General features: G+C 40.0%; 2 protein-coding genes across 2 annotated transcripts in view; both read right to left on the bottom strand.

Annotated features, from left to right (window-relative positions):
• Positions 1 to 576: 576 nt before the first annotated feature.
• The window catches only part of LOC6558491 (ecdysone-induced protein 78C), a 38,683-nt gene continuing 12,117 nt past the window's right edge, over positions 577 to 27,142 (bottom strand). Inside the window, 3 exon segments of the mRNA XM_032743107.2 lie at positions 577 to 1,605; positions 1,681 to 1,956; positions 2,014 to 2,669. Of these exon segments, the coding sequence (XP_032598998.1) occupies positions 1,228 to 1,605; positions 1,681 to 1,956; positions 2,014 to 2,669 (1,310 nt within the window). The 3' untranslated portion in view covers positions 577 to 1,227.
• On the bottom strand, positions 7,081 to 7,568 carry LOC116806104. Its single transcript, XM_032742160.2, has one exon. It carries the CDS (start codon positions 7,557 to 7,559, stop codon positions 7,116 to 7,118), a length of 444 nt encoding a protein of 147 aa, XP_032598051.2. The 5' UTR covers positions 7,560 to 7,568; the 3' UTR covers positions 7,081 to 7,115.

The following is a 27,142-nucleotide window of genomic DNA, read 5'->3' as shown; positions in this document are numbered from 1 at the left end:
TTTTTTGTTTTTGTTTTTTTTTCTAAGATATATGTTATGATTTTAGTTTTATGCTTATATTTTTCAACATGTATTCGGTTTTCGAAAACGTAATACACAAAAATTTAGCACCAATCTATTCAAAAATTCATCAAACTATTTGATTGTTCCAAGTTATACAAATAAAGCACTTAAAATTATGCGATATTTTAAATTTTAAACAAATATGAACACATTTCGAATGAGTGACGTCACAGGCCGTAGTTTGGTTTAACACGCTCCAAAGAGAAAAAAAAAAACAAACAATAAACGAAGAAGGACACACATTTTAGCCAATTAAATACCCTCCTTCATTTTCGAATTTTCGTGAGAGCATCGTGTAGCAACTTAAAGAAATAATAATCAAGCCGTAGCATTGTTAAATGTTAAGAATTAATTTAAATTTATTTACATGCAGATACAATAAAACGAGAGCAAAGATAATTGGGTCTTTTTGCTTGAACTACATTAGATAACTCTAGGATTACATAGTATATATATATATATGCATACATATATATATGTATACACTTGATATATTTATAATTAGTTCTTTAATTATACAATAAGTATTTAATAAAAAAATAATAAACAGTATTTTTCGAACTTGAACGCTCGCACTTCAGTCGAGTTTTTTTGTTTTTTTTTTAAGTTGGGATAGGAATTGGACTTGGGGAATTTGTTTTTTATGTTCTTATTTTTCTTTGCTTTATAATAGAGTGGATGACTTGATGAGCTTGACAATGAAATAAATAAATTTGTATGTTGCGCATGGGATATGTAAGGCTTGAACTCAAGCAGTTGAGTCAGTTCGCTAGAACGATTCAAACGATTAACAAAAGAAACAGTTCTCCGATAAGAGAGTATCTGAAAGTCTATAATTGTGGGTGTGTGTGTAAGTGAGTGTTGTGTGTGTGTGGTGTGTGGCTAAAAAGGGTTTGCGAACGTCTTTAACATTGCTAAATATTTTTGTATGCATAACATTAGTTGTAGTCGTAGTCGTAGTTAACTATCTGTAGCTGTATCGGTATCGGTATCTGGTAAAATGTATAATGGTTGAGTAGTTGTAGTTGATGTATCTGGTAACTGATGCTGCCAACTCTTCGTTTAACGCTAATTACTTAAACATACTACTACACATTGTAGAATATCAAATTGTTGCTCGAATTGATTGGCTGTGCAACATGGATGCTAGACAGCTCTACAGCTCTACAGCTCATCATCCGCCTTGGGTATGTCGAAGATTTCGGCAAAGAGCGGCGGCAGACGCAGCTTGGTCCAGTTCATTCGCAGCCAGTCTAGATGTGAGAAGTGTTTGGCGCCCAGCGAGCGCAACTCCGGTATCTTAGCCTCCAGCGCCGGCATCAATTGCAGCGCCTGCGTCGAACCCGCACGCGATCTGAGTATTTGAACACGTAGCGCCTCCGCGACCAGTTCGCGGGCACGGGCAATCACCTTGGGCTCACTGAGACCCAAACGATCCGAAGCAAGCAGCACCATCGCCGAGAAGAGGCCAATCTCAGTGTCACTCAAGCCATAGGCATTCAGTGTGTTGGCAAAATTCAGCAGGGCATTCACAAAGTCCGACTGCAATCGAATGGCATCAAATTACATAAATGCAAAGCCAAAATAAATATTTACAAATTGTGGAACGGCACTCACATCGTAGAGTATCTCAAGTTGCTGGCGTGTGAGATAGGCGCCATCGTCCAGCGTCAGCGTCGTATCATTGATGAGGCGTGCCACATGCGTCAGCCACACCTCGAAGAAGCCCAGCTTGATGAGTATCAGTTGGTCGTCCTGCGTGAAATCACAGAAGCCAGGTACGCGTTTCGCGAACTCCACAATCCGCTGCACGCCGGGCGTAACTCTCGCCGAGAACTGTTGCCACAGCCAAATCTTTTGGAACTCCAGACTCTCCGCCACAGTGGTCACAATCTATGCAAATCCAATAATCATTTAACATTTGTGAGATCACGATGAGATCACACTTACCCCATTTTGTGGCACAGTCACTGGACGTCGCATCAGTTCGCGTGTCAGCTCCTCGGTGTAGGAGCAGTTGAGTCGATGCGCCTGCGAGACGCACATGATCACATCATAGACAGTCAGTTCGTTGGCGGTGCCGGCAAGGCCATCGTGATGATCGTGGGAGTGGCACATGGCCACCTGGGTCATTGTCATGTCGCTGCTGCTGCCCATGTTGACCAATTGCTGATGATGATTGCTCACAGCCACAGCTGATGATGCATTACTATTATTGTTACTGCTGCTACTGTTGTTGTTGTTGTTGTTACTGCTTGTATTGTTGTTGTTGTTGGTATTGTTATTGTTATTGTTGGCACTATTGCAACCGCCCAGCTCCGATGGCGACGAGGCTATCGAACACATTTGTGGCGTTTGTGGTGTACTTGGCGTATTCACACGCACACTGCTCGCATGCGGCTGCTGCTGTTGTTGCTGTTGTTGTTGCTGCTGCTGCTGTTGTTGTTGCTGTTGTTGCTGTTGTATTAGATTTGTATGCAAATTATTGGCACTGGTCTCATCCACATTAAGCGGCGTGCTGCTAGCGGATGCTGTGGCAGCGGCTGCGGCTGCTGCGGCGCCGTTCAGCTCACGTGAACGCTTCGGTACGCGACCATAACGAACAGCTGCAAGTGGCAGAAACAAATAGAAATGTCGGTTAACTTATTGAAATGCGAATTAAATCATTTATCATTACAGCACAAAAGTATGCTACACTAAAGACGAACAATTCAAAGGCACAATTCAGCCGAATGCGCGGCAAAAAGTTGTTGCATACTTTCAGGCACTGTTCAAATTTCACACTTATTCTATTTATATGCGACAACATATATTATAAATGATATATTTTTAGCATAGCAACATGTTATGTTTTGTTGGGCATTAATCCAAAATAAAAACCAATTTATTAGTTTCTAAAACCCATTTAAATTTAAACCACACACAATAAAAGTGGCACACACATTAATTATACAAAAACAAATGAAAAACTGCAAACAACAAATATATAATTTGTAGCAACAAATTCTTGTGCTATCTCAACTAGAAAATTTGTACTCAAATTTTAAATTGGCAGACTGCAAAACAAAATCGTAGAGGAAATATGTTTTTTGAAATGTTCATTAGCTTGACGGGTTTGGTTTTCAACCAAAAATAACGAAACAAATTGCAAAAAATTGTAAACGTGAAATTTCTTTTGTGCAACCAAATACACAGCATATTTTATTAATTAAAATCGCATTTGCCTTTTGGCAGACAAAATGACAGAGCGCCGTCTGCTGCTGTTGCTGCTGTTGCTGCTGCTGCTGCTGCTCCAGTTGCTGATGGTTTTCAACTGATGGCAGCAAAGACGATGGCGTCGTCGACTCTACGCTCACTTTATCAGTGGGACATTGACCCACTGAGCTCAATAATACAAAAAAAAAAAGAAAAAAACTGTCGGCAACTGATTTTGTTGTGTGCCTGAGTCTGCTTTGTTTTGTATTGTTGTTGCCACTGTTGTTGTTGTTGTTATTTTTGTGGTATTCGACAGCGGCGGCGTCAGTTTCAGCAGCAGCAGCAGCAGCAGCAGTAACAGCAACAGCAACAGCAGACAATCCAAAAGATACATTCGTATATAAGTGTGTATGAGTTTGTTTGTAGTTGCACTTATGACGAAAGCCGCACGGGCAGCTGGGCTGCCCGTTCAAGTTGTGCAAACTGGTCAAACGGATAGGCTCAAAAAAGTGTTGCTCAAAAGAAATTGCGCATACGCAGCGTGTGCTCCAACGGAAAATGGCTTTTGCGCGCGTGGGAAGTTACTGCTGGTTGTTGGCTAAGTTCGGCTAAGTTGGCCAAAAAAAAAAAAACACATTGACCCACATCTGTTGGCCATTTTGTCGCAGGCCTTGTGTCTGATGCAGTCACGCTTTGCATCAGTCGGCGGCTCATCTCGTTAATTGTCACAGCTCGTAAATTAATTATGGCATAATAACTACACACACACGCACACACCCACAAAAGCAAACACACACGCAGACATGCGCATTCGAGTTGCACATTAAATGTTGTATGCCACCTTCAACTCTGTTAATTGTTTGTGGCGGGCATTTGGCTTCGCTCTGTTTATTTTTATTATTTTTAAGGTGTCGTCAATTAGCAGCTCATTGCTTTGAAGCCAGATGCACGATTTGTTTGCTTATCGCTTCTCGTTGGCCCATTGTTGTTATTGTTGCAGACTTTTTATTTTATTTATTTATTTTTTTTTTTGACTTTGTTTGCCAGTCTTGCTCAAGGCTAAGTTTGAAGCTGTCCACAAGTGGTGCTTAACAAAAAGATCAGTCGGAAAGTTCGAAAAGAAATTCACAGAAAAACTGATAATAATAATCTTTGCCAAATGTGGCTGCACTTGAAGTGAAATTGTTTCTTTCGTTTAAACTCAATATTAAATCGAAGCTGTCCAACTTCTTATAAACTGAATCAATACCCATGCAACTGAGTTAAAGGCGGGTTTTTCGTTAAGTTATTTGAAAATCAAGTCAAACAACTATTTGACACAAATCGTACACAAAAGTCGCATTTAATCAGGGGAAACATAAATAATGTGGTTACTGGACTCTTTCTTTGCTTCTCAGCCCATAATCTACCGCATTAGGTATTCAATCGTGCCAGCTTAGGCAAGCCAGCTGCTCCACATTGCTGCCTGTCACCTGGCAACCACCCAAACCAACCACTCAAGCACCCATCCACCCACCTTCAAGCATATACATTTGTGCGCCCGCCCACTCGCTGCCACTCGACAAACTGTGCGGGTCAACATCATCCATTATACAGAGAGAGACAGAGAGAGAGGGAGAGAGAGGCAGAGAGAGAGAGGCAGAGAGTCGAGAGCAGGCAGCAATCACATAAATAAGACTAAGCCTAAACTTCTTCGGCCTGCTAAAAGCATCTTAAGTGATTTAGTGCAGCCAAATGGCTCCAAAGTGGCCAAATGACCCAACTCTGAGCGAGAGAGAGGCGAGAGAGAGAGAGAGAGGGGGGAAAGAAACTTGTTTGAATTCAGCATCCATTGAAGCAGGCATCCATCTATATCCATCCATCTATAGCAACTACTGAGTGGCAGTTCGGGATTTGGGTCACTGTGAAATGTGAAGCGGCGGGCAGACATAAAGTGGCCCAAATGCTGCCCACTTTTGACCATTAGCATGCGAGGCTGAAGCTGAAGCTAAAGCTAAAGCTGAAACTGAAGCCAACTGCAGCCAACTGAAGCCATCAACTGTCCGACAACAACAGCAACAACAGCAACAACAGCAACAACAACAATAACTACAACAACATCAGCAGTAGTCAAAGCATACACATAATCATACTGCATACATAGTTAATTTTTGTGTGTGTTTTTTTTTATAGTTGATTTTTTTGTTTTATTTCTTTTTTTTTTTTTTTTTGGTTTTATTGTGCGCATGAATGAGCCCGGGCCTGGCCCTCGGTTCCGGCCCCTTGCGCTGGCTCCCACAAGCACCGGCATAATTTGGCCCATAGTTGTTGCTGACCTCGTTTGAGGTCGTTCATTCACCTGTCGCAGTTGCTGCTGCTGCTGCTGCTGTTGCTGCTGCTGCTGCTGCTGCTATTGTTGCTGTTGCTGTTGCTGTCGCCCGACTGCACTTTATGCACTCCACATTTGCATGCACACATGTATATATATATATATTTATATATATGTTTACCCAGTTACGAAATTGTCCAAAATGCTGCGGCTTAGTTGGGTGAAAGTTTGTTTGTGTTTCTGTTGCCGCTGCCAAAAAGAATAAACAACTTTTGTGTATCATTGCAGTTATTGCAATATCGGGTGGCTATAACTATGTCACTCGCTTTGACAGCTTATCCACAAATCTCCTTTTTTACTAGCACAATTTTCAACAGACAGCATTTGATAGTTGCTGCAATTTTCGACATGATTATTTCCACTGTGCCACTTAAAGCAAAGGGAAACGAGTTGTAGTTGCAGCCATAAACAGAAAGACTCCCAAAGGGCCAAAGACATATTAAATCAATCTCTATAAATGTTATATGCATTTTAAGAATGCTTGATTGCTTTAAGAACTTGTATTCCTGTCTTTAGTGCGGCAAACTACACAAAACAAAATTTGAATTTAGGTTAATGAAAGTGTTTCTAGATTTTTGGTCTGATTGTGATTTTTTTCTGGGTTTTCAGTCAGTCCTTGCAATGCATGTTTTATTTATTTACTATATCCTGCATTGTATTTAATTTTTTATTTAATTTTAAACTTATAGTTTCATTTCTTCTTTTGAATTTTAATTTTAAATTGAGTTTTAAGTGTTTATTTGTTAAAGACTTTGAAGAACTGTTGCATGTTCTTAGTAAACAATAAATAAATAAATTAAAATGCAATCAGTCTTCACTTAGATGCCAAATCAATCAGAAAAAATTGCTTAAATGTTGAAGAATTTGAGGCAGTGAATATCTTGCAACTGTTTCCATTTGCTTAGCTGCAGAAACTAGTGTTTAAGGGTATTCAAATGTCGGCTTGTTTAAGTGCTTTAACCATTTCTTCAATTTGTTTGCTTTTGTTTGCGCTAAGGTGTGTCGATGTGTGTGTGTCTGTGTGTGTGTGTGTGTGTCTGTGTGTGTGTGTGTGTGTTGATATGTGTGCGCCTGGGTTGGTGGTAGTTTCTCTATGTGGAGCAGCTAAAATTGTTAGTTGCGTGCTAAATTTGCTGCTTGCCAGCAACAACAATAATAACAACAGCAACAACAACAACAACAGAAACCACACACAGCACAGCTGCCACACCCCCGCCGAGCAGCCGCCCACCACAAAACTAGTCAGTCAGCATGCAACAAAAAAAGTAGCAACAAAAATTGTGTCAAGCAATTTGCGTATATTATCGCCACATTGTCATTATTATTATTATTCTTTTTATTATTATTATTATTATTATTATTATTGTTATTATTGTTGTTACTCTTGTTGTTGTTGACTATTCGTGGAGTCAATTGCAGTTGGATGAGCGTTAAAAGTGAATTATTTTGTCATTTGCCGCTGGCAACACACATTTTATTTGAATGCATTTTAATCTTTGCCCGCTGGACAATTGTGCACATTTTCTGGGAAATCACAAACGAAATTGTGGCGATCAAACCACATGCCAATCTCACAGAAACCCAAGATCGGACAGTTTTCCACACATATCCAGAAGAACCGGCAATGCTCGGCATGTCCTATTATTTGGCCAGGGAAACCGCACTTGATTGCAGCATTTTGGCAGCCATCCGGTGTTGGAGTTGGTGTTGGTGTCGTTGGTGTCATTGGATGTGGACAGTCGCCATCAATTCGTGGACACTTGCCGGGCACACAGGCCATCACTTGGGCATCGAAGATGAGTCCGAGGGGGCAAAGTTCACGCTCGATGCTATTCAAGCCACATTTGTAGTAAGCAATGCAATCCTCACAGTCTGGCACCAAATCACCCACTTCATGCCCGCCACAGTAGCAAATGCCATCCATGCCGCACATCTGTGTGGCAGGACGCCAGCCAAGTGCCAACTTGTAGGTGGCAAGCAGCAGGCAAAGCTGCGAAACTTTTCGAAAAGTTAACTCTGAAAATTACACAAGTGCCACGATTGAAAAACCTTACCGATTTTCATTCTGATTTCCTAATGGATTTTATTGTTGCCTTTGGCGCGTAAGAAATTCAACTGATTGCTGCTCGACTTGGGCCTTTGGCATTTTATAGGATTTCAGTCACATGGATTATATAACTAACTGAATGCTAACCGAGAGAGATAGATAAGTTTTATTGATTCTGCTGTTGACCCACCTCGACTTCAGTGAATAGCTAAAGTGATTTACCAATAGATAATGCACTATTTGTTGACCAGCATACTTTGTTGTGTTTGAAAACTTTATAGAAATAATCAGATTGAGTTAAGAACTACGGAATTCCTTGATATATAAACGAGAAACTTATTAATGGGCATATAAGATACTAACAATTTAATATGGAATAATTATAGTTAATAAAACTATGCTGTAAAATAGTTTATGACCATTAATTTGACTGTGTTAAATCTTTTAATAAGGAAGCCATAAAATTTGATGCATTCATTAAGAAAATTTAAACTTTAAAATTGAATAATTAACAACTATGCTTTAAGATAATTGATGACAATGAAGAAAAGTGTCACAGTGAAAAGTGTTTTTATGGGAAATCCATAAGAAAAATGCACTTTGAAATGTATAATAAATGTTTGCAGTAAACTGTAGCTAAAAAACACATTATTAAGCCAAAGATGGTTATCAAAAATAAAAATTGAATGAATGCAAATTGATCTTTAAGTTGGGCCATGAATTGAAAACTTTTTGATTTTAGGGCGGCCACATTGCCACTGGTCATTGACAGCCACTTGAAGTTAATTTTGCGGTCTGTCGAGCACTCGGCGACCTTTTTCACATCAAAAACCAAAAATCAAATCCCACGCATTGTGCGAAAAGCCACAAACAAAGCCAAATGCACAAATTTGGCCAAAGCCTAACAAATTGCGAGAGTCGGCGACTAATCGCCTTAGATGACGGCGACGACCGCACTTTGCCACGTGTTCTCTCCCCACAAAGTGGGTCGACGAAGGGGCAAGGTGTGTGTTTTTTTTTTGTGCTTTTCTTTCTTTGCCTTAATCAGTCAATAAATGCAACTGGGCGGGGCCGTAAAAGTCGAAGCACAGTGTGTGTGTGTGTGTAGCGAATATGAATAAAAAATCAACAAGAAATCAAAATCAGTCAAGGCATATATGCAAATTTTGAACTGACCTACTCCCATATCAAGAAAAAAGGCAAATGAAACACGCACGAAACGAACCCAAAGAACGCAAAGAGACGCCCCAAAAGAGTTATAGACAGACGGAAAGACTGAAAGACGGACAGACAGACGAAAGTCCAAATTCGCATACAAATTGAACCCAAAAAAAAACAACGAACGAATAATATATAAATACATATATATATGTATGTATTTAGATATATATAGTAAAGTGCGTGCGATTGATGATGATATCAAGCTGAGGGCGTTGAACGATCTTCAAATGGATCGTTTAGATAGATTTGAATGTTGGCCGCTCAATCAGCCAGAAATGCCACAGCTAAACGGCAAATTGTCAGCAATTAACGTGTTCATTATGTGTGTGTGTGTGTGTGTGTTTGTGTGTGTTTGTGTGTGTTTGTGTACAACATGTTAATCCAAAAAATGTTAAGCGGCTTAGAGAAAGGCTTTCCCCATTTAAGCATACATTCAAAAATGGGTTGAGTGCTTTTTGAAGAGGTGTAAATGGTTGTGGCACAGATCTCTGACCCTCTCTCTCTCTATCTTTCTATCTGTGGCTATCGCCTCGCTGACAGCGATGACAAAAATAGTTTTTAATGCTACCCAAAAACCCCCAGCACCCCTTCTAGCATCGCTGCTATGTGAATATATGGTTGTAAGTTAGCTCACATGTATCTCCCAGATACTCGTGGCATGAGTATCTACAAGCTACGAGCTACAAGCTACAAGCTACGTACACATATAATTCACTTAAGCGCGTTCAACGAAGCGGGATGAATGACCTCAATTTGAATAGTTGTCCATCCATCTGAACGTCTCCCCCCCCCTCTCGCTCTTTCTCGCTCCCTCCGTCTGTCTGTCTCACTCTCTCTCTGTGTGTGTCTGTTTGTCTTCTCGTTCCATGACTGACTTTTTGGGTGCCATTTAAATCAACGTTTGACGTCGCCGCCTACTTTGGACACTGTTTTTTTTTTTAGCCGCTTTTTATCTCTCTGCTTTTATTTATTTTATTTTTTTTTTTATATTTTTTTTTTTTTGTGTGTTGCTTTATTGCATTCTTGTAAAATTATTCAAATGCTCCACAATTTTCGGGCCAGTTTTCTCCACTAAACACGTCAAGCGCATGGGAATTGAGGTTATAATCATAACTGCTGCTGCTGCTGCTGCTGCTTCTACTTTAGCTTTGTGTGCCCCGAAGGAGTGGCCCATAGACAGTCATCCAACCCCGGCCCCGGCCCCGGCCCCACCCCGGCCCGCATCCGCCTCTCAGCTGCGTCTCCATCAACACTTTTTATCTGTTTGACACAATTTGCTGGGCACAGCAGCGCAAAGTTGAGCGCTTTGCTGCCTGCCTCCTCAGTCTCCGCCGGATTTTTGTTTAGTGACACAGTTTAGTTTACACACACAAGCAACACACACACACACACACACACTTGCAACACACACACACATTCTTGCAACACATAGAAGCGTTCTCTTTTTTGTATATTTTGACTACCTAATTAGATAAAAAAAAAAGGGGGAAAAAATAGAAAATACAGTTGGCTGGCGCTGCTGCTTATGCCCCATGGGAGGTGTCAAAAGTTGCATTCACTACTTGGCTCCAATGTGGAGGCAATGCTTGCCACAAGCAGCAACCAGCAAAGCAGCAAACCAGCAACCCAGCAGCAAATGCAACTGCTGCAAGCGGGTGTCGAATTGTGTGCGGCGCCAGCTGGAAAGTTTGAGTTAGATTGGGTGTGTGTGTGTGTGTGTGTGTGTGCCCCACTTAGAGTGTGTGTTTGTCCGGGGGCTGTGCAAACAGGAATGCTGCATAAATGAGGGCAACTTTGCTGCCATTTGATCGGCCAGCACTAAATCTAAAGTGCAAATGATAGTGATGAGCATTAAAAAAGAAGTTCAACTTTGAATTGTGAATGGCAAACAAAGCCGGCACTTTATGCAACTAACTTGAAGCACACTTTCAATTGAAGTCAGCAAGTCTGCACTTATTTTGTTCGCTATTCACTTGAATACTTTTCCTTTTATATAATAATTATTATTATTCAGCTAATATTTTATATTTGCACATAAATATGAATTGAACTGTTTAAGAATTGTTTCCATTCTACAACAAAATAATAGTTTCTTTAACACTCTTAAACAAAAAATCATCTTGAATGAATTTATCGCTTAATTATTATGAATTACTTAGCAATAAGGCAATTTCCTATATATACATAGCTATATCCAGCATAGCTCTATCTAGTCTAGCCATAACTACAATCTTTCTCCCTCTGCTTAGTAACTGATTACATATTAAAAGACTTATTGACCTATCAAAAGTTTCCATCGATATTGTCGCTGAACTTTGCCGAGTGCAAAGCACAATAAAAATTTAAATAAATGTTGAAACGATTATAAAAAAAAAAAAATGAAAAAAACTGAAAAAAAAACAGCAACAACTCCTCCGCAGCGCATTAAGCGTTTATTGAACCTGGCAGCTCAAATGAAATTACGAGCAAAATTCGAAAATTTCAACTAAAGATGACAATTAAAAATGCAAGAAACGTTCATAGTTCAATAAATACATAACAAATATGCGGAATTGTAGTGCACGAGTCGAGACGAAGTATTATTTCTAGCTGGCGGCGGAAGCAATTCCCACTGTCAACACCGCAACACCGTTGAGAGGGGGGGACGAGTTGAACGGGGCGTATGAGTAATGCCGAAAAGTTACGCAAATGCCAGCCTCGCTGGCGGGCCGCTTATCAAATATTTGAACTAAAATGTGTAGCTAAATTAAAACAAACAAACACCGGCCGATGGCAAAACGGCTAAAGCCAGTTCGAAGACATCAGACAGTAGCCAAAAAACCAACAAAAAAAAAAGAGAAGGAATAGAGCTAAATAAAAGTCTGCGACGCGATGCTCCAATTTGATAAGCGTTTGGGCCGCATTAGCAATTAGCGAATTAAACGCTGACCGAGCCAAGCGAGCTATAAATGTTTCCATGAGCTAAATAGAGGCGACCATCTCCCTCTCTCTCTCTCTCTCTCTCGCTGGCAGCGCTTTAATGAAAAAGCAAACAATTAAATTAGCCAGCCAAGAGGCCACAAGACGAAAATGCGAATCAGCCATCAACATCGAAAATATTCACATCGAGACGAGAAACTAGAACGCTGCGCATTTGTGAAATGCCAATCGCCAGTGAATGAATGACCGAGACGAGATACATATATATATATATATATAATATATATATACTGTGTATGTGTATGGGTGAGAGATCAATGCTCGAAGGCAGCTGCCGTCGATCGGCAGCGATTGGATCGTTAGGGACTGCGTTAAGCGGACTGTGATTGATTGAATTAATAATACAAATTAGCAGCGCCAAGTAGGTAAGATCAATGATCTCAAGCCAAGTCAAGTAGCCGATCCTCTACCCACACACTAAATCAGTCAGTCAGTCAATCAACCAGTCAGTCAGTCAGTGTCATTGCAATAATGCCCAATTTTGTGCTTAACAAAACACAAATCGCTTTCAGCTGCAATCGCTGATCAAAATTGTGTTAAGCAATTGTGTGCAATTTGCAAAGAATTTTATTACAAATTTTTATTAGTGTTGCGCAAAATCAGATAAAAGCTCAGCAATAACAATAATGTTTTATAAACATTTCCTTGATTGAAAACTGACTTAATCTATAACAAGAATTAAATTAAATATTTACTTGATCGAAAATTGACGTAATTTGTGAAAACACAAAAACATATTTGAGTTGTTTTTTTATTAATGGAGTTGAAGAAAAGTGTGCCTAGAACACTGTTTACAGTATTATTATTATTATCTTAGCATTAGTTACGCCCAATGGAAAATCCCAGTTGGAATAGTTGGAATAAACTGTTGCTGTTTTAGTAGATCCGTTATTATTAAGCACAATGTGGGGGGAGGGAGTGTTAACTTCTCTCTTTCTCTCTCTCTCTCTCTTCTATTCTCTTTTTGTGTGTCAACATAATGAGATGAGAGCGGTGCAGTTAATGAAAGAGTCAACGAGTCGTTCGCTTCACATTACGAGCACGCACGATCAATGACCGACAATGGACAATGGAAAGAAGAGCATTGAAAAGCAGAAGAAGAAGCAGAAGCAGAAGACGAGTGCTGCTGCAGCCAAAGTCTGAGTGATTTCTTCCTCTGCAAGGAGACCCCCATCATCCCATCATCATCATCATCATCAGCGCACTCACTCACTACTGGCCAATGGCTACCGTTAACGATCCAAGCAGCGGGGCGCACGCTCTGACGGTGCGTTGAACTATAAACGTCGTCGTCGTCGTCGTTGATCGTCAGTCGTCAGTGATCTTTGTTGTTGTTTCCCCCCACCCCCACCCCTTCTTATTGTTATTTTTGTTCACTGGTCGCATTTAATTCTTGACTTTTTCTTATTTTGTTGTTGGCTCGTTTGTTTGGCAACGTCATCGTCGTCATCGACATTATGAGCGCGCTCATAATGAGAGACTCGTTTTGCAATCTCATAATCAGCTACCGGCTCCAGCAGACGAAAACAGTAAAAAAAAAAAAAAAATAAAAGCAGTACTTGCTGTTCGCAGTGCAACGATCGCCAGTTTTCGGGCATGCTTTAAGCTGTTCTTCTCTCACTCTCTCCCTTTTGCATTTTACTTTGTATTATTCTACACTCTCGCGCGCTCTCTCACACTCTCTCTCCCATTCTCTCTCTCTCTAACTCGCTGATCAGCTGCGTGTGGGTATGGCTCGAGTTCGATCCCTTTATGCTGCGCTCTTCGTCCGCATCCGACGATTTTTCTGCGTCTGCTTCTTCTTTCTTTGCATATTTACAGCACTGGGCGCTATCAAAATGCAGCGCAGCCAGTGTCGCTGCTCGCATCGTCGCACTGCTGGCTGCTTCACCCTTTGCAGTCGTCGTCGCTGTTGTTGTCATCGTCATATAAAGTGTCAATGCACTTGTTCTTGTTTCAGTCAGTCTCGCTGTGTGATTGTGTGTGCTGCTCTGTATGGCTCTGTTTGTGTGTATTTTTGTGTGCGTGCGCTTTGCTGCGTCTTTCACGTGCGTCGCCTTTGCCTCCTGCTGTTTTGACTGTACCCCCTTCTCACCCATCACCCGCTTAATTTCTGCTGCTGCTGCTGCTGCTGTTGTTCAATCCTTTTTGCTTTCCGCTTTTGAAGCGCTGGGACGTCGCCGTCGCCGCCGTCGTCGTCGTCTGCTGCGTCGAGTGCTTTGCCATTTCTCTCCTCGCCCTCTCTCTTTCTTCATACTTCTTTCGTTCGTTGTTCGGTCGTTGGTCGCTCGTTTACTCTCTGCCTTTGCACTTTGGTGCATCCTTGTCTGGCGTTTGAACTTTTTTTGTTCTTGTTTGCCGTTTGCTCTTTGCTGTTGTTGTTGCTGTTGCTGCTGTGTGTGCAATCTTTGTTCTGCAGACGTCTGGCCTGTGCCCTCTCTTCCCCCTTCCCCTTCTTCTTCTGTATGTGTGTATGTTTGTGTTTGTATTGGCATTTGACTCCATTTAAAGTTTGTTTCGCTTTATTTTGCAAATAAAATTAACTCAACTGCCAGCAGCAGTAGCAGCAGCAAAGTGCAAGTGAAAATTTCAGATGCAGCCACACATACTGTGCAACTAGCTCTCTAAGCTGTTGCCAAGTGTTGCCTCTCACCCCCTCTCTCTAAATCTCTTTCTTTTTCTCTCTCCCTTTGTCCTTCGTCTTTTGTCGCCTGCGTCTGGCGTTTGCTAATGAGCAGAGGCGTGCTACACACACAAACATACACACAGTTACGCATAAATGCGAAATGGGCACACATTAGCTTGAGGGCTTGCGAGAAGTGGCCAAAGAGTTGCTGCAATTCATATTTCAATATATACAACACAAAGCTTGCACACACACACATCAATGCACACATAGATACATAATAGCGGTGCGCTTGGGGGTCGGAAGCCGATAAAAGGGCGATTTATTATTTGCAAGGTTATTAAAACGTTGCTGATACCCCGTTGGCATTACAAATTTTTATCGTTGACTGACGACTCCCGAAAAGGAATATTATTACCTGTTTTGTGCAAAAATGATCTTGCATGGATAAATTTCAACAGCGGTTGTCCAAACACTTTCATGACAGTCCAAAGAATGGATTATTTCGTTTTAGGCTGATCTTAGACAACTTTAGGCTCCCCTTCACACTTAAAATTCTCTCTGTTCCTCTCTAACTACCCAATTTCGTTGCTGTGTACGAATTCGATTCGTAATCTATAATTTGTACGGTAATGAGGAGTCATTCACTAGTTCGCTGCTGGGATATACAAGTCTTCAAAATCTTTCTCTCTCCCTTTCTCTCTCTCTCGCGCATTCAACTATGACAATCCAAATTAGCTTAGAACACGTTTGACTAACGGCATTAGTTAAGCTCTTCTCAGCATTCTAATTTAACGCATCTAAGCTTAAAATCTTTGAGAATTACAAGTGCTCACCTTTTGTTGTTTGTTTTTATCAGATCTCCACTAAATGTACATATCAAAATGCAGGGCATTGCTTCCTCTCATTCTTTTTATTGTCGGCATAACACATTTTTTTTTTTTTCATAATTGTATTTGTATTTTCTCAAGTTAAACATGCGAAAGCAACTTTCCGCTAGCTAAAACACACACACAGCATTTAACCTACTTTAAACTTGTCTTCTGCATTTTTGGGCACAGTCATTAGCCAAGCAGCAGCAACAACAACAACAACACTAAAGCTATATTCATTTTAATCGCATGTCTCATCAGCAGCAGCAACAGCAACAATGGCCATCAACAGCATTTAAGCGGCCCATCAACAGCGCCGCTGACTTCGTTTGGCCTCTGCTCCACTCTACGTGTTAAACCCCCTTCCCCTGCTCCTCTTCGCATCGCTTCACTTCCCTTCCCCATCTTGGTCACTTACTAATTCAGTTCAATCAGCACCTGTGTCACATTTTTAAATACATTTTCGCAATAAAAGGCAGCAGCATTAAAAAGGCGCTCTCTTTATATATAAAAAAAAGAGAGCCAAGGCCTTGCAGCTACTCCTCTCCGCCTCTAAACAAAAGTTTGGTTAGTTTTCGAGTTTACTGTTCCTTTTGGGTTGCTCGTCTTCTGTTTCTTGTCCGTTTCGGTTCTGTTCTGTTTGGCGCTTTGAATGGGATCGTCAAGCGACTATGACAGCTCTATAAGAATGAAGCTTTCATTTCACACACACACACACATGCACACACCCATATATGTATGTATATCACACATGCACTTATTAAACACACAGTTAAAAGCTCTGTTTCTCAATCATCATTATTATCATCGTCATCATGATGATCATCGTGGTTTTTGTGGCTTTATGCTCGCCTGCACCTTGCCACACATTTTGTGTGTGGCATTTGTATTGGTCTAGGTGTCTCTGTTGCTTGATTCTATTCAATTTGGAGGTCACTCGTTACTAACTGCATTTGTATCTCCATCTGTAGCTGTAGTTGTATCTCTGATTATATAGCAATGTTCTTTGTATCTGCAGCCAAGCATGGCAACATGGCAACACAAGAATCGAAAAGAAACCTAAACTAAATCAGTTTTGCGGTATATTCTTGGCACCGAAATGTCAATCATGACTTAAAGTACGGGCGACGACTTACATTATTTCGAATTGCTATAATTATTTTAAGCGATGTCCTTGAAGACTTGGTTTAATATACATTAATACCTAATAAATAAGTACATAAATAATTATTTAAAGTACAAACTTTATCTCATCAATATTAAGCTTGGCACATTTTGCTTCAATTATATGTAATGGATTTCTAAATTCTCGTTTATCTTTACGTATGGATCAAAGTAATGTCTGTCAATTAATTGCTCAACACTAAACCACACCCTTTTCCAACACACACACACAGCACATCAGACAATCAATACAATTATAAGAGTCCACACACACGCACACACACACATGCCAAATGGATTGTTGACACATCAAATCTAAATTGTCCATCCCATATAAGTTCATTAATGTCATGATACACAACACACTTCAACTTTTCTTCTTCTTCTCTGCCTGTTCTTCATATTTTGTTTCCATGCGAACCAAAAGCAAAAAGCGAAAACAGGCAGCAAAGAAAAAATCGCCGATTAAAGCGAAACAAAAATGAAAAAAAAAAACTAAAACCGAAATGACTAAAATAATATAATAATGAATAAATAACAACAGATACACACACAGGCACTCGTCAATGTATCTGTGTCTGTATAATGGCCATTCGCTTATAGAGCAAAAACAAAACAAAAACAAAAAGAAAAAAGAGTAAACAACATCAAATATGTGGGTCAATTTTGTAATAAACTAGGAGCGACAGCAAGCCCAAGAAGAAGAAGAAGAAGAAACAGAAGACGACGATGAAGAAGAAGAAGAAGCAGCCATAGAATTACGGCACACGCAGAACTACCCCTTGCTGGAACTGGAACTGGAACTGTGACAAAGAATGAGAACCACTGCTGAGCCTGAGCCAGCTGATTGAATTGATTGATTGACAAGGCTGACACAACTTGAATGATTCCAAGGAATGGCAACCAGCTAGCAACAATTCGAGCAGAGAATTTGTTGCCCTCTGCCAACTCGGGCAACTGGCAAACTGGCAATTGAGCGCTGCTTAAGCAATTATCCGCCTTGGTAATTGGCCCGCTTAACTGTTAATGGGCCGCCTCGAGCTGAGCTTAACGGTAAACGGCTTGGAGACTGAAGAAAACTGCAGAATTTTGTAGAATGGGGACTGGAGACTGGGGCACTGACTGTTTTGGTCAATGAGCTTTGAGCTCAGGAGCCATTTGAGCTGCGACTATCTCATGGATATATATTTTTTTTAACATTAACTACAAGCTCGACTTTGTGCTAGTTTTTCTTTTATCTGTTTTTTTCTGATTTTTTCTGATTTTTTTTCTGTTTTGTTTCTTTTGCGCTCGGCAGATGATTTCATGCCTTTTGTGAGATTTAATTGTTATTCATTTGGCTGCGCGGCGCGCGTTCGTCATTCGTTTCTCGCTGTGTGTGTGTTGTGTGTGTGTATTCGCCTTGTTTTGTTGCTGTTGCTCTTGTTGTTGTTGTTGTTGTTGTTGCTTTAGTTTCATTTTGGCTTTGGCCAAACCTTGAACCGCACCGCATTCAGTTTATTGGCCGCGTTTTTACAACGAATACCGTTTGCCGAGCTAAGCGTTTGGCTCGACTGGCTGCCAATGCTCATGATGATCATCATCATCATCGCTGATCATAATGATAATGAGACGTATGATGATGTTGATGACGACTAGTTGCAAGCACTTTGAGTTGAACGGCGCGTCTGCTGCTGCCCATGGATTAAGATGCAGATACAGATACAAATAGAAATACAGATACTGATACAGATACAGATTAAGATACAGATACTTTTATATGCTGTTAGTTACAAATATGTGTATCTTTTAGTTAGACACACGTGTCGCCTTTGTCCTTGACTAACTAAGTAAGCTGTTGTTGTTGTTACTGTTGTTGCATATAATTTATTTATTTATGTTTGCAATTCGCTTTGGGTCGTTGTTGTTGTTTTTGTTTTTGTTATTTTTTTTTTTTCATTCTGTTGACTTGTTCGCACAAGGACGAATTTTGATGTTAATGAACTCGGCAAACAAACATTTTGACGCCAAGTGCTCGCTATTTGTGTGTGTGTTGTGTGTTGCTGTGTGTGTGTGTGTATTTGCAATTTTAGTTGCCAATTTGTCAACTATTTAATGTGAATATTCGTTTGTTGAATGATCCACATAAATGTGTAGCGCATAATGGCAGCTAATTTATTCATAGACATTTTGTTACTTGGCTTTACGATTTTCCAAGATTCCATATGAAAATGTGCAGGGAGTGGGGTCTATTTGTGTATTTAATGGCTCAGTGTTTGCATAGATAATAGATAAAAACGTTATATAGATGAGAAAATATTAAATATGCGATGATATAGAGCATAATGGAAGCTAATTTATGCATTGCTATTTGGTCATTTGGGTTTTTGCGACATTCCAAGACACCCTATGAAAAATTGCAGGGAATGGTGTGTATAGATAGATAGATAATTATAGATAGATATATATTAACGACCTGTTAAATTTATTGTACCCCTACATCAATCCTTTTCTGTTTGAGGGTTTCTATTCCAGAGTTTAAGACATATTTCCCTAGGATATTACATATACATTTCTGGCTAAGACGACACAAATCTGCCATTTGATGGTGTCCTAGATTTGATAGATTTGAAATCGATGATGGTGGAGGCGGTTTTAATGAGAAAATGCTAAATATGAAAGGGGAATTTAATTACCGAAATGATTATTTTATGGAAATAACTCATCGATAGGCTAAAACTGAATTCTTTTCCAAGAAGCAGCAGATTTTTTTGTTGTAAGTTTGAAATAATTCATGTAAACTGCACAGCTGACTGAGCCGACACTGTGAAACTGCTCCTGAAGACGAATCCCGACGGCATTTGAAATATATAAAAGTATATAAAAAACACTTGACTCAACTAAATTAAACTCTGTAATTTGTATATCAATTTAAAGAAAAATCTCAGCTGCTAACTACAGAGTATTTAGTTATATTTTTAATGAGTAACAAACTGAATTATTTGGCTTAAGAAATGTGAAGAATGAAAGTGATAAGAAATCAGGCAGCAGGCAGCAGCTGCAATTAGTTGCCAATGGCTGAGCGCATCTCTCTCTCTCTCCCTCCCTCTGTCTCTCTCTCTCTCTCTTTCTTTCTCTCTGTCTCTCTCTGTCTCTGTCTATTGGTCAGCTTTTAGTTGCAGCCGTTGCACCTGTTGGCCAGCGTCGTTAGCCATTTTCATAGCTGGACATTTGAGCAGGCAGCAGGCAGTCAGCAATCTTTATGTTTCCGGCTCTGATTAGTGCTGCAGCAGCAGCAGCAGCAGCAGAAGCAGAAGCAGAAGCAGCAGCAGCCCTAAACCGGAATGCAAATGCTAACCGAGACTAACTGGCCACAAAAATCAATTGGCTAAAGAAGCAACAGCAGCAACAGTCGCAGCAGCAGCAGCAAGAGCAGCAGCAACAGCAGCAGCAACAAAATCAAAGCAACTGCAACAGCAGCAAAAGCACAATAATTGCAACCAGTTTCGCAATAGTCGCAGCAAGCAGACTGTTGAACTAAACCAGTTTGTTGTTGTTTTTTTTTTAATTTTATTTATTTACTTTACTTTACATTTTTTATTGTTGTTTTTTTTTTTTGGTATGGAAAATGTAGGAAGTAAAATGCAACAACAACAACGACAACAACAATAACAAAGAGATGAGACAGGAAGTTTGCATTGATGTGAATGAACCTGCAAATTAACTGTGCTCGTGTGTGTGTCTGTGTGTGTGTGAAGGAGTAACTGATATATGTGTGTGTGTGTGTGATTTTTGATGATTATATTAATATTAAGCATACGCTGTGTAGGCCTGCATTATTTATACCGTAACCGAAGCAACAGAGGAGCAAGAGAGAGCGAAAGAGCGAGAGAGGGAGAGAGAGGATTTGATATCAGAGAGCAACAGCAGCAGCAGCAGCAGCGGCGAAAGGAAATGCGAAAAAGAGAAGAGAAGAACAAATGTGAATTCAATTTACCAGTCAATTGGGAGCAGCTCACAAATGCGTGTGTCTACCCCCCGCCCCGCCGCGCTCGTCCTGCTGCCAATCGTCAATTCGTCGGTTGGTATCCAAAAATAGGCGCTGCCTTTATATGCTTTTTTTTTTTTTTTTTGGTTTGCCTTAATTTCGGTTTTTATTTTGTTGCGTTTGGTTTTTAAGCCCCGTTCGTTGGCTTTTTTTTTTTTAACTTTTATTGTTGTTGTTGCTGTTGTTGCTGTTGTCTCGTGTTGATTTCAGAAACTTCACTTAAAGGCTGCTTTAATTTCACTGCTCTGCTTTTTTCTTTTTGTACATTTTCCCTTTTGTAAGGTTTTTTGTTGTTGTTGATTTTTTCACTGTCACTTCGCAGCTGGAATTGGGGAACAACTCTCTTCTGCCACACACACACTCACTCACACTTACACACAGACGCACACACACTGCAACAGCAGCAGGCCAGGCAGGGAGGCAGGCAGGCAGCTTCAAGGGGCAACTTCAACTTGATTTTGAAATTCAAATCACAATGCCCGCTAGCAATTTATGCAACACACTGGACGCATCAATTGTTGCAAGTATGTTTGTATGTGTGTCTTAATGTCTTATCTATATACATATGTATATATATGTGTGTGTGTATTGCACGCACTTTTTAAGTAAAATTTTCGCTTGATTTGATTGTTTTTTTTTTTTAATTTTTGATTTTTTGGATTTTGATAAATACACAAAAATTGAACACGAAATCGGGGCTGCGAGTTGTTATTGTTGTTGCGCTGCTGTGTTCGTTGCTTTTTCGAGGAGCGTTCGCGTGCCGCGCGCTTCAAGCAACGAGAGACAACTGTAAGCGAGCTGCAAACGAACGACAGAGAAGCGTCGCGAACGAACAGCGGCGTCGCTCTGCTTCAGCCACGCTGCTGTTGACGTCGACGCAAAGCTTTTACAGCAGCAGCACCAGCACCAGCAGCAGCAGCAGCGATACAAGAATATGGGAAGCAAAACAAAGAAGTGCAAAGAGCAGAGAGAGTCTGCCAACCAACGCGAGAGAGTGGGAAAGCGAGCGAGAGCGAGAGACGGAGACGCTCTGAGAGCGAGCTTTTCGTGCAGAACTTTCAAATGCAGCAGGAAGCATTGCAGCCAGCAACTAGCAATGGCAGCGCCGTTGCAGTCGACGTCGACGTTAACGCTGACAGCGGCAGCAAACCAATTGAAATTGAGTAACAAGATTTTGTTACTGTGTCTCTGTGTGTGTGTGTGTGTGTGTGTGTGTGATGCATCTGTAAGATTGCAACAAAAAGCTGCCGAACCGGTGTTAGATGTATTTGCATTTTGAAGCTGCTGCTGCACATTTGGCAACGTGGCTAGCGGCACGTTTTACAATTTGCAACAGCACCAACAGCAACTGCAGCAAAAAAAGAAACGTTGCAACCCAAACATGGCGACTGCTGGCAGTTACATAAGCCTTGATTTAGATGACGGCTCAGATGTGTGTACGTGCACAGCCAAAAGGGTGTCTGAGTGTGTGTGTGTGTGTGTCTTTAGTTATTGGCAATAAGGAAGTAACTTTTCATGTCAGCTTTTGTTGTATGTTGCATGCACTTTTCGATCAAGTTGCTGGTTGCCCGAAGGAAACAGGACGAGCCGCTTGACAGTTTTCCGCTTGTGATTGCCAATTTATGTTACCAAACAAAACTGGCACTAAATTGTTTCCGTCGGGCAAAAAAGTGAAAGAAACGTTGCCAAAGCTCAGGATTATATAATATAAAAATATGCCAAGAAATTGCCAAGCAATTCTAAGGGGTTTTCTACGGATTTTATTTACATTATTGTATACTAAAGTTGAACAATTTAAGCAATGTTTGGTCAAGTTGCAACAGTTAGGAAGAGTTGGGAAAATCCGAGTCTTTGCCATCCACTTAAGTTATTGCCAACCACACCCAATTACAATTTGGTTTTAGCTTCGTTTAAATTTGTGGCATTACAAAGCAGTTTTTTTAATCAAACATTAAATGGGGACAGAGTGCCACGCCCACGCCCCTATGTTTTATAAACTAATTGCTGGTTAAAGTTATTGCTAAACATGGGCGCAAATGTAAATGCTTCTCTCTCTCTCTCTCTCTCTCTCTCTCTCTCTCTCTCTCTGTCTCTCTCTATCTCTGTCTAATCAACGGACCCGTTAGGGGGCACAGAGCTAAAGAACTGCAACTATTACTGCAACTAATTTACAGCACGCAACATCCAACTAAGTGCATACTTAAAGAGGGTATTAATAGGGGAGCATGTATAGAAAAGAATAGGGGGCATGTGGCATGGGGCATGAGCGGGGTATGGGCTGGCATCTGCAAAGTTGCCGCACACGCGTCTCAAGTGGCGATTTCCTCCGCTCCCTTTTTGGCATGTCAGGCACGTTTTAACACGCTGCCAGCTTTGATTTAATTTAGTAGCAAACTTGCCACAGCAACAGACACAGAGACCCTAACAGCAGCACCAGCAGCAGCAGCAGCAGCAGGAAAACAGTCATCGATCACGACCACAAGAGCGCCCATGAAAATAATGATCATAATCATAATGATTTTGATGAGCACTTGAAGATACACTCCAAGAAAAAACGCCATTTTTTTAAGATATTCGCAATATTTTTTAGGTTAAAGGGTTCGTCACCTTTTTATTCGGAAAGTTAATTACTAAAATTGAATGTTGTCGCTTGCTAAAAGCCATGTTTTGCATTTATTGGATGTTTTTTAAATTTACAAAAAATATATGTCAAAATTCCAGTGATTTTGAGTGCTGTTTTCCATATGTCCACACAGAATCCTCTTACAGAATTCTCTTATTAATATTTCAAAAATTTCTCATATAAAAATAACATTTTATGTAGTTTATAAATATAAATAAATTTCTAAAAAATTAAGATTTTATGGATATTGGTTCACAAGGCAAACTCTGATATAAAACCGCTAAATTTTAATACTTTTTTCTGAATTTTAAAAGTATTTTTTCTAAAAATAAGCGTTTGCATTTCTAAATTCCAAATTTTACTTAAGAAATATTCTCAACTATTAAGAAATATATTTCTGAAAAATAGAAAAGCAGAATTTGTTGTAATTGTCGATTCTGGGCAAGGCTCCTTTTTTTGTAAGTGTGTAAATATGTACTTATAAAGCGGTGCTTATGACAGACAGAGATCAAGCAATTTAAGCAACATGCAACTTCACTTGATTAAGCAGTTAAATCAAATATCAAGCGGATGAGCATCGAGTGTTGTGTGTGTGTTGCTGCTGTTGTTGCTGTTGTTGTTGCTGTTGTGCCACAACCGGAGGTGTTTCATCGAGTCGCTGTTAAAAGTTGCCGCCGCGGTGGCCACACTTGAGAGCACACGATCAGCAACCAAGCAAAAGGTCAACGCATTCTGCTGCTGCTGCTGCGCTGTTGTTGTTGCTGCTAAAGGGAAATGCCACACAACAACAACAACAACAATAACGAGCAACATCACTTAACGAAGCGGCGTGTTAATTGAAGACAAGCAGGCAAAGCTGGCCAAAGCTGAGGTTCAGTTTGTTGGCCAGCTTCAAAGTTGCTGCTGCTGCTGCTGCTGCTGTTGTTGCTGCTGCTGCTGCTGCTGTTGCAAGTGAAGCCTATCTGTTTTATTATTGCCGCCATTTGTGGCTTGTTGTTACTGTTGCCGCTTGGGTGTTGTTTGTTTCGTATTTCTGGTAAAAATCAAACGCTTCACTGATTCATGCGTTGCCAGCAGCAGCAGCAGCGGCAGCAGCAACATTTTCCGCTGCATTTGTTGTTGCAATCGTCTCCGTCTGCATTTTGCAGTTGCTTCCTCATTTTTGTTGCATGTGCAACCGCATAACTTAAATGCATTGCTTGTCTGCCCCGCACTTTGATCTGTGCAAAATCTTTTTCTCTTGTTGCTTTTGTCTTGCGCTTGTAAATTTGTTGCAATTAAATAGGCACCCAAAGTGCAACTCAAGTGCTTGTTGCACAATGCAACCAGGCAGACAAAGTCCACTCACAATGCACATTTGTTGCACATTTTGCTCCAATTTTGCTGTTACTTTTCTGCTAGATATATAAGACTATTCATTGTTCGACAAGCAAGTTTCTTTCTTTCTTTTTTTTTTTGTACCACATAAAATGGTCCAAATAAGCACAACTGAATTAAATGTTCAATTGTAATGCTTATTTTTATGGTTTGTTTTTTTTTCTTCTGTTATTCAACTTGTTAAATGAATTTCCCAAAATGCGTTATCCGGCATCTTCTGATAAATTTATGAGTAATGCTCCTTTTTTTTGACAATTTCTTGACAATATTTTTGTATTTAAAGTTGGGTAAAGTGCTTAGGAAGGACCTTTAAAGATGGCCAATTTTCATAGCGTTATCAAAACTGAGGCAATCATTATTCCGGATAAATCTGCATTTTTAATTTACATGCTTGAATTCGAACTTGTTTTCGAGACAAGCTCTTAAAAACTTTTCAATTTTGGAAACTTGAGAAAACATTACTTAAATGAATAAAAGTGTTAAATGTGAAGTTGTCTTAAATAATATACATAATAACTATAATCATAAATAATTACTATTAAATTAAATATTCAGCTTGATGCAATCACCAGAATCATCTGCTGCTGATGGCTTTTGCACGCTGGCAACTGTTGTCGGCAGCAGCAACCGTTGCAACAACTTTAGCAGCTGCAGCTGAAAATCAAGCTTTGGTCAATTTATGTTGGCTTTTTTTGTATGGCATAATGTGGCAATCAGTTTGGCTGCGAAATGTTTTCCGGGTGGCGCTTTGCCCAACAGATTTAGCAAGATGCCAGCCAGCCAGCCAGCAAACGACGCGTGAAGTGGCAGCAACTGTTGCAATTGGCAGCTTTATCAAAGCAAAGTCGCTGGCTGATAATGCTTAAGAAAGAATCGCGGAAGCGTCAAGAAAAATGCGTGCAACGCCCGTCACAGTCGCAATTCTGGTTGTTGTTGTTGTTGTTGTTGTGGTTGTTGTTGCCACAGCTGGGCGTTGAACCCAGTGGCGGGTGCAATTCACAATATTGTTGTTGCTGCTGCTGCTGCTGCTGCGATGCGTTGTCAACTATTAAGTATACGTATATATATATATATATATATATATGTCTGTGTTTATATGGCGTATGGCAACGCATCATAATCATTTATTTTTGCACTAGCCGCGACAACAATGACTGCAACAACAACAACAACAACACAACACTTAACCCTCAAGTGCCTTGACTAATTTTATAAACTTCTTTATTTACATTTCTTCTTCGACTATTGTAATTTTCTGATACCCATTCAAAATTGTTAACTGGGGTATAATTTTATGTAGCAAGATATATATTCAATATATATATTCTGTATCTAAATCAAGTGTTGAGTCGATCTAGGCATGTTTATTTGTCTTTCTGCATGAGCAAAATCATCTCAGAGATTTCTATAGGAGTTTGAGACTTCAAAATTGAAGTTTATTTTATACTCACTGCAATCGATTTAATGCTGTCATTTTAAAGGTATTATCTTCCAAAATGCTCCGACTTAACAACTATAACATCTGCTTTATAGGGTAACTCGTAGTCGTGCATTCGTACTTGTGTTTGTCTTGTATTGTGGCGTGATTTGTTTTTGTTTGTTGCGTTTAGTGAGTGCTTCACATATTTATTTTGTATTTTTTTTGCATATACACGATTTTATGACATTTACTAAGAAATTTGTATGCAGAGTGCGAACTCGCCTGAACAATTGCAGGGGTTGCGGGAGGGCTTGGGTGACTGAGAGGTAAGAGGCAAGGTGTGGCATCGTTTGGTTTGCACTGTGATTGACATTTAGAAGTCAACGCTCGAATCCCATCGCATCGCATCGCATCGCAAAAGCGCAGCTATTGTTGTTGTTGCCATTGTTGTTGCTGTTGCTGTTGTTGCCATTGTTGTTGCTGTTGCTGTTGTCGCTGCTGTTGTTGTTGGCATTGTCTTCCTCGCAACTTCAAACCATTCTCGGCAGTGACAATCGACAGACAACATTGTGGGCGACATTTTGCCTGGTAATTTGTTGATGGCTCTGCCATTAATTTGTGTGCTCACATAAATGGACAGATAATTGGAAAATACATTGATGACCCACAGAGACCAATATATATATATAAGAGTATATTTATCTTAGGTGCGATTCTATAATAGTAAATTAATCGGAAAAGTGGGGAGTGCGAAATGGATTATTATGCAATGAGAAATGGCAGTTGTATTCCGAGTTATCCTTTCAATCTAATTGACATTTGAAATGCAGTGCAATGTTGAGTTTTGTGATAGTTAGTTCAGTTAATTGCTTAGTATGGATTCAACTTTGATAACTAAAATGGAAAATAATTCCCACATCATTTAGTTAACATTACTAAGACTTGATTTTAAGTAAAAACAGCTGTCAAATATGAGCTAATTTGAACTTGGTTTTGTTGTAGAAATATTAACTAATTTGAACTTGGTTATCTAACTGTTTGTTTTAAGCAGGATATCAAATTGAAATTCCGCTTAAGATCCAGAATTGAAAGAGTTTTACAAACTTTTAAAAGTATTTACTAAGTAAAGGTTAGGAAAAAGGGAAAAAATTTTAGTCAGG

Source organism: Drosophila grimshawi, unplaced genomic scaffold (assembly GCF_018153295.1).
Source record: "Drosophila grimshawi isolate 15287-2541.00 unplaced genomic scaffold, ASM1815329v1 contig_44, whole genome shotgun sequence".
NCBI lineage: Eukaryota > Metazoa > Arthropoda > Insecta > Diptera > Drosophilidae > Drosophila > Drosophila grimshawi.
Note: the sequence above shows the minus strand (reverse complement) of the source record. Positions and strands in the feature narration are given on the sequence as shown.

Bases quoted from the DNA above. Each gene is read 5' to 3' on its own strand.
- LOC116806104 (XM_032742160.2), bottom strand. From the start codon at position 7,559: ATGTGCGGCATGGATGGCATTTGCTACTGTGGCGGGCATGAAGTGGGT.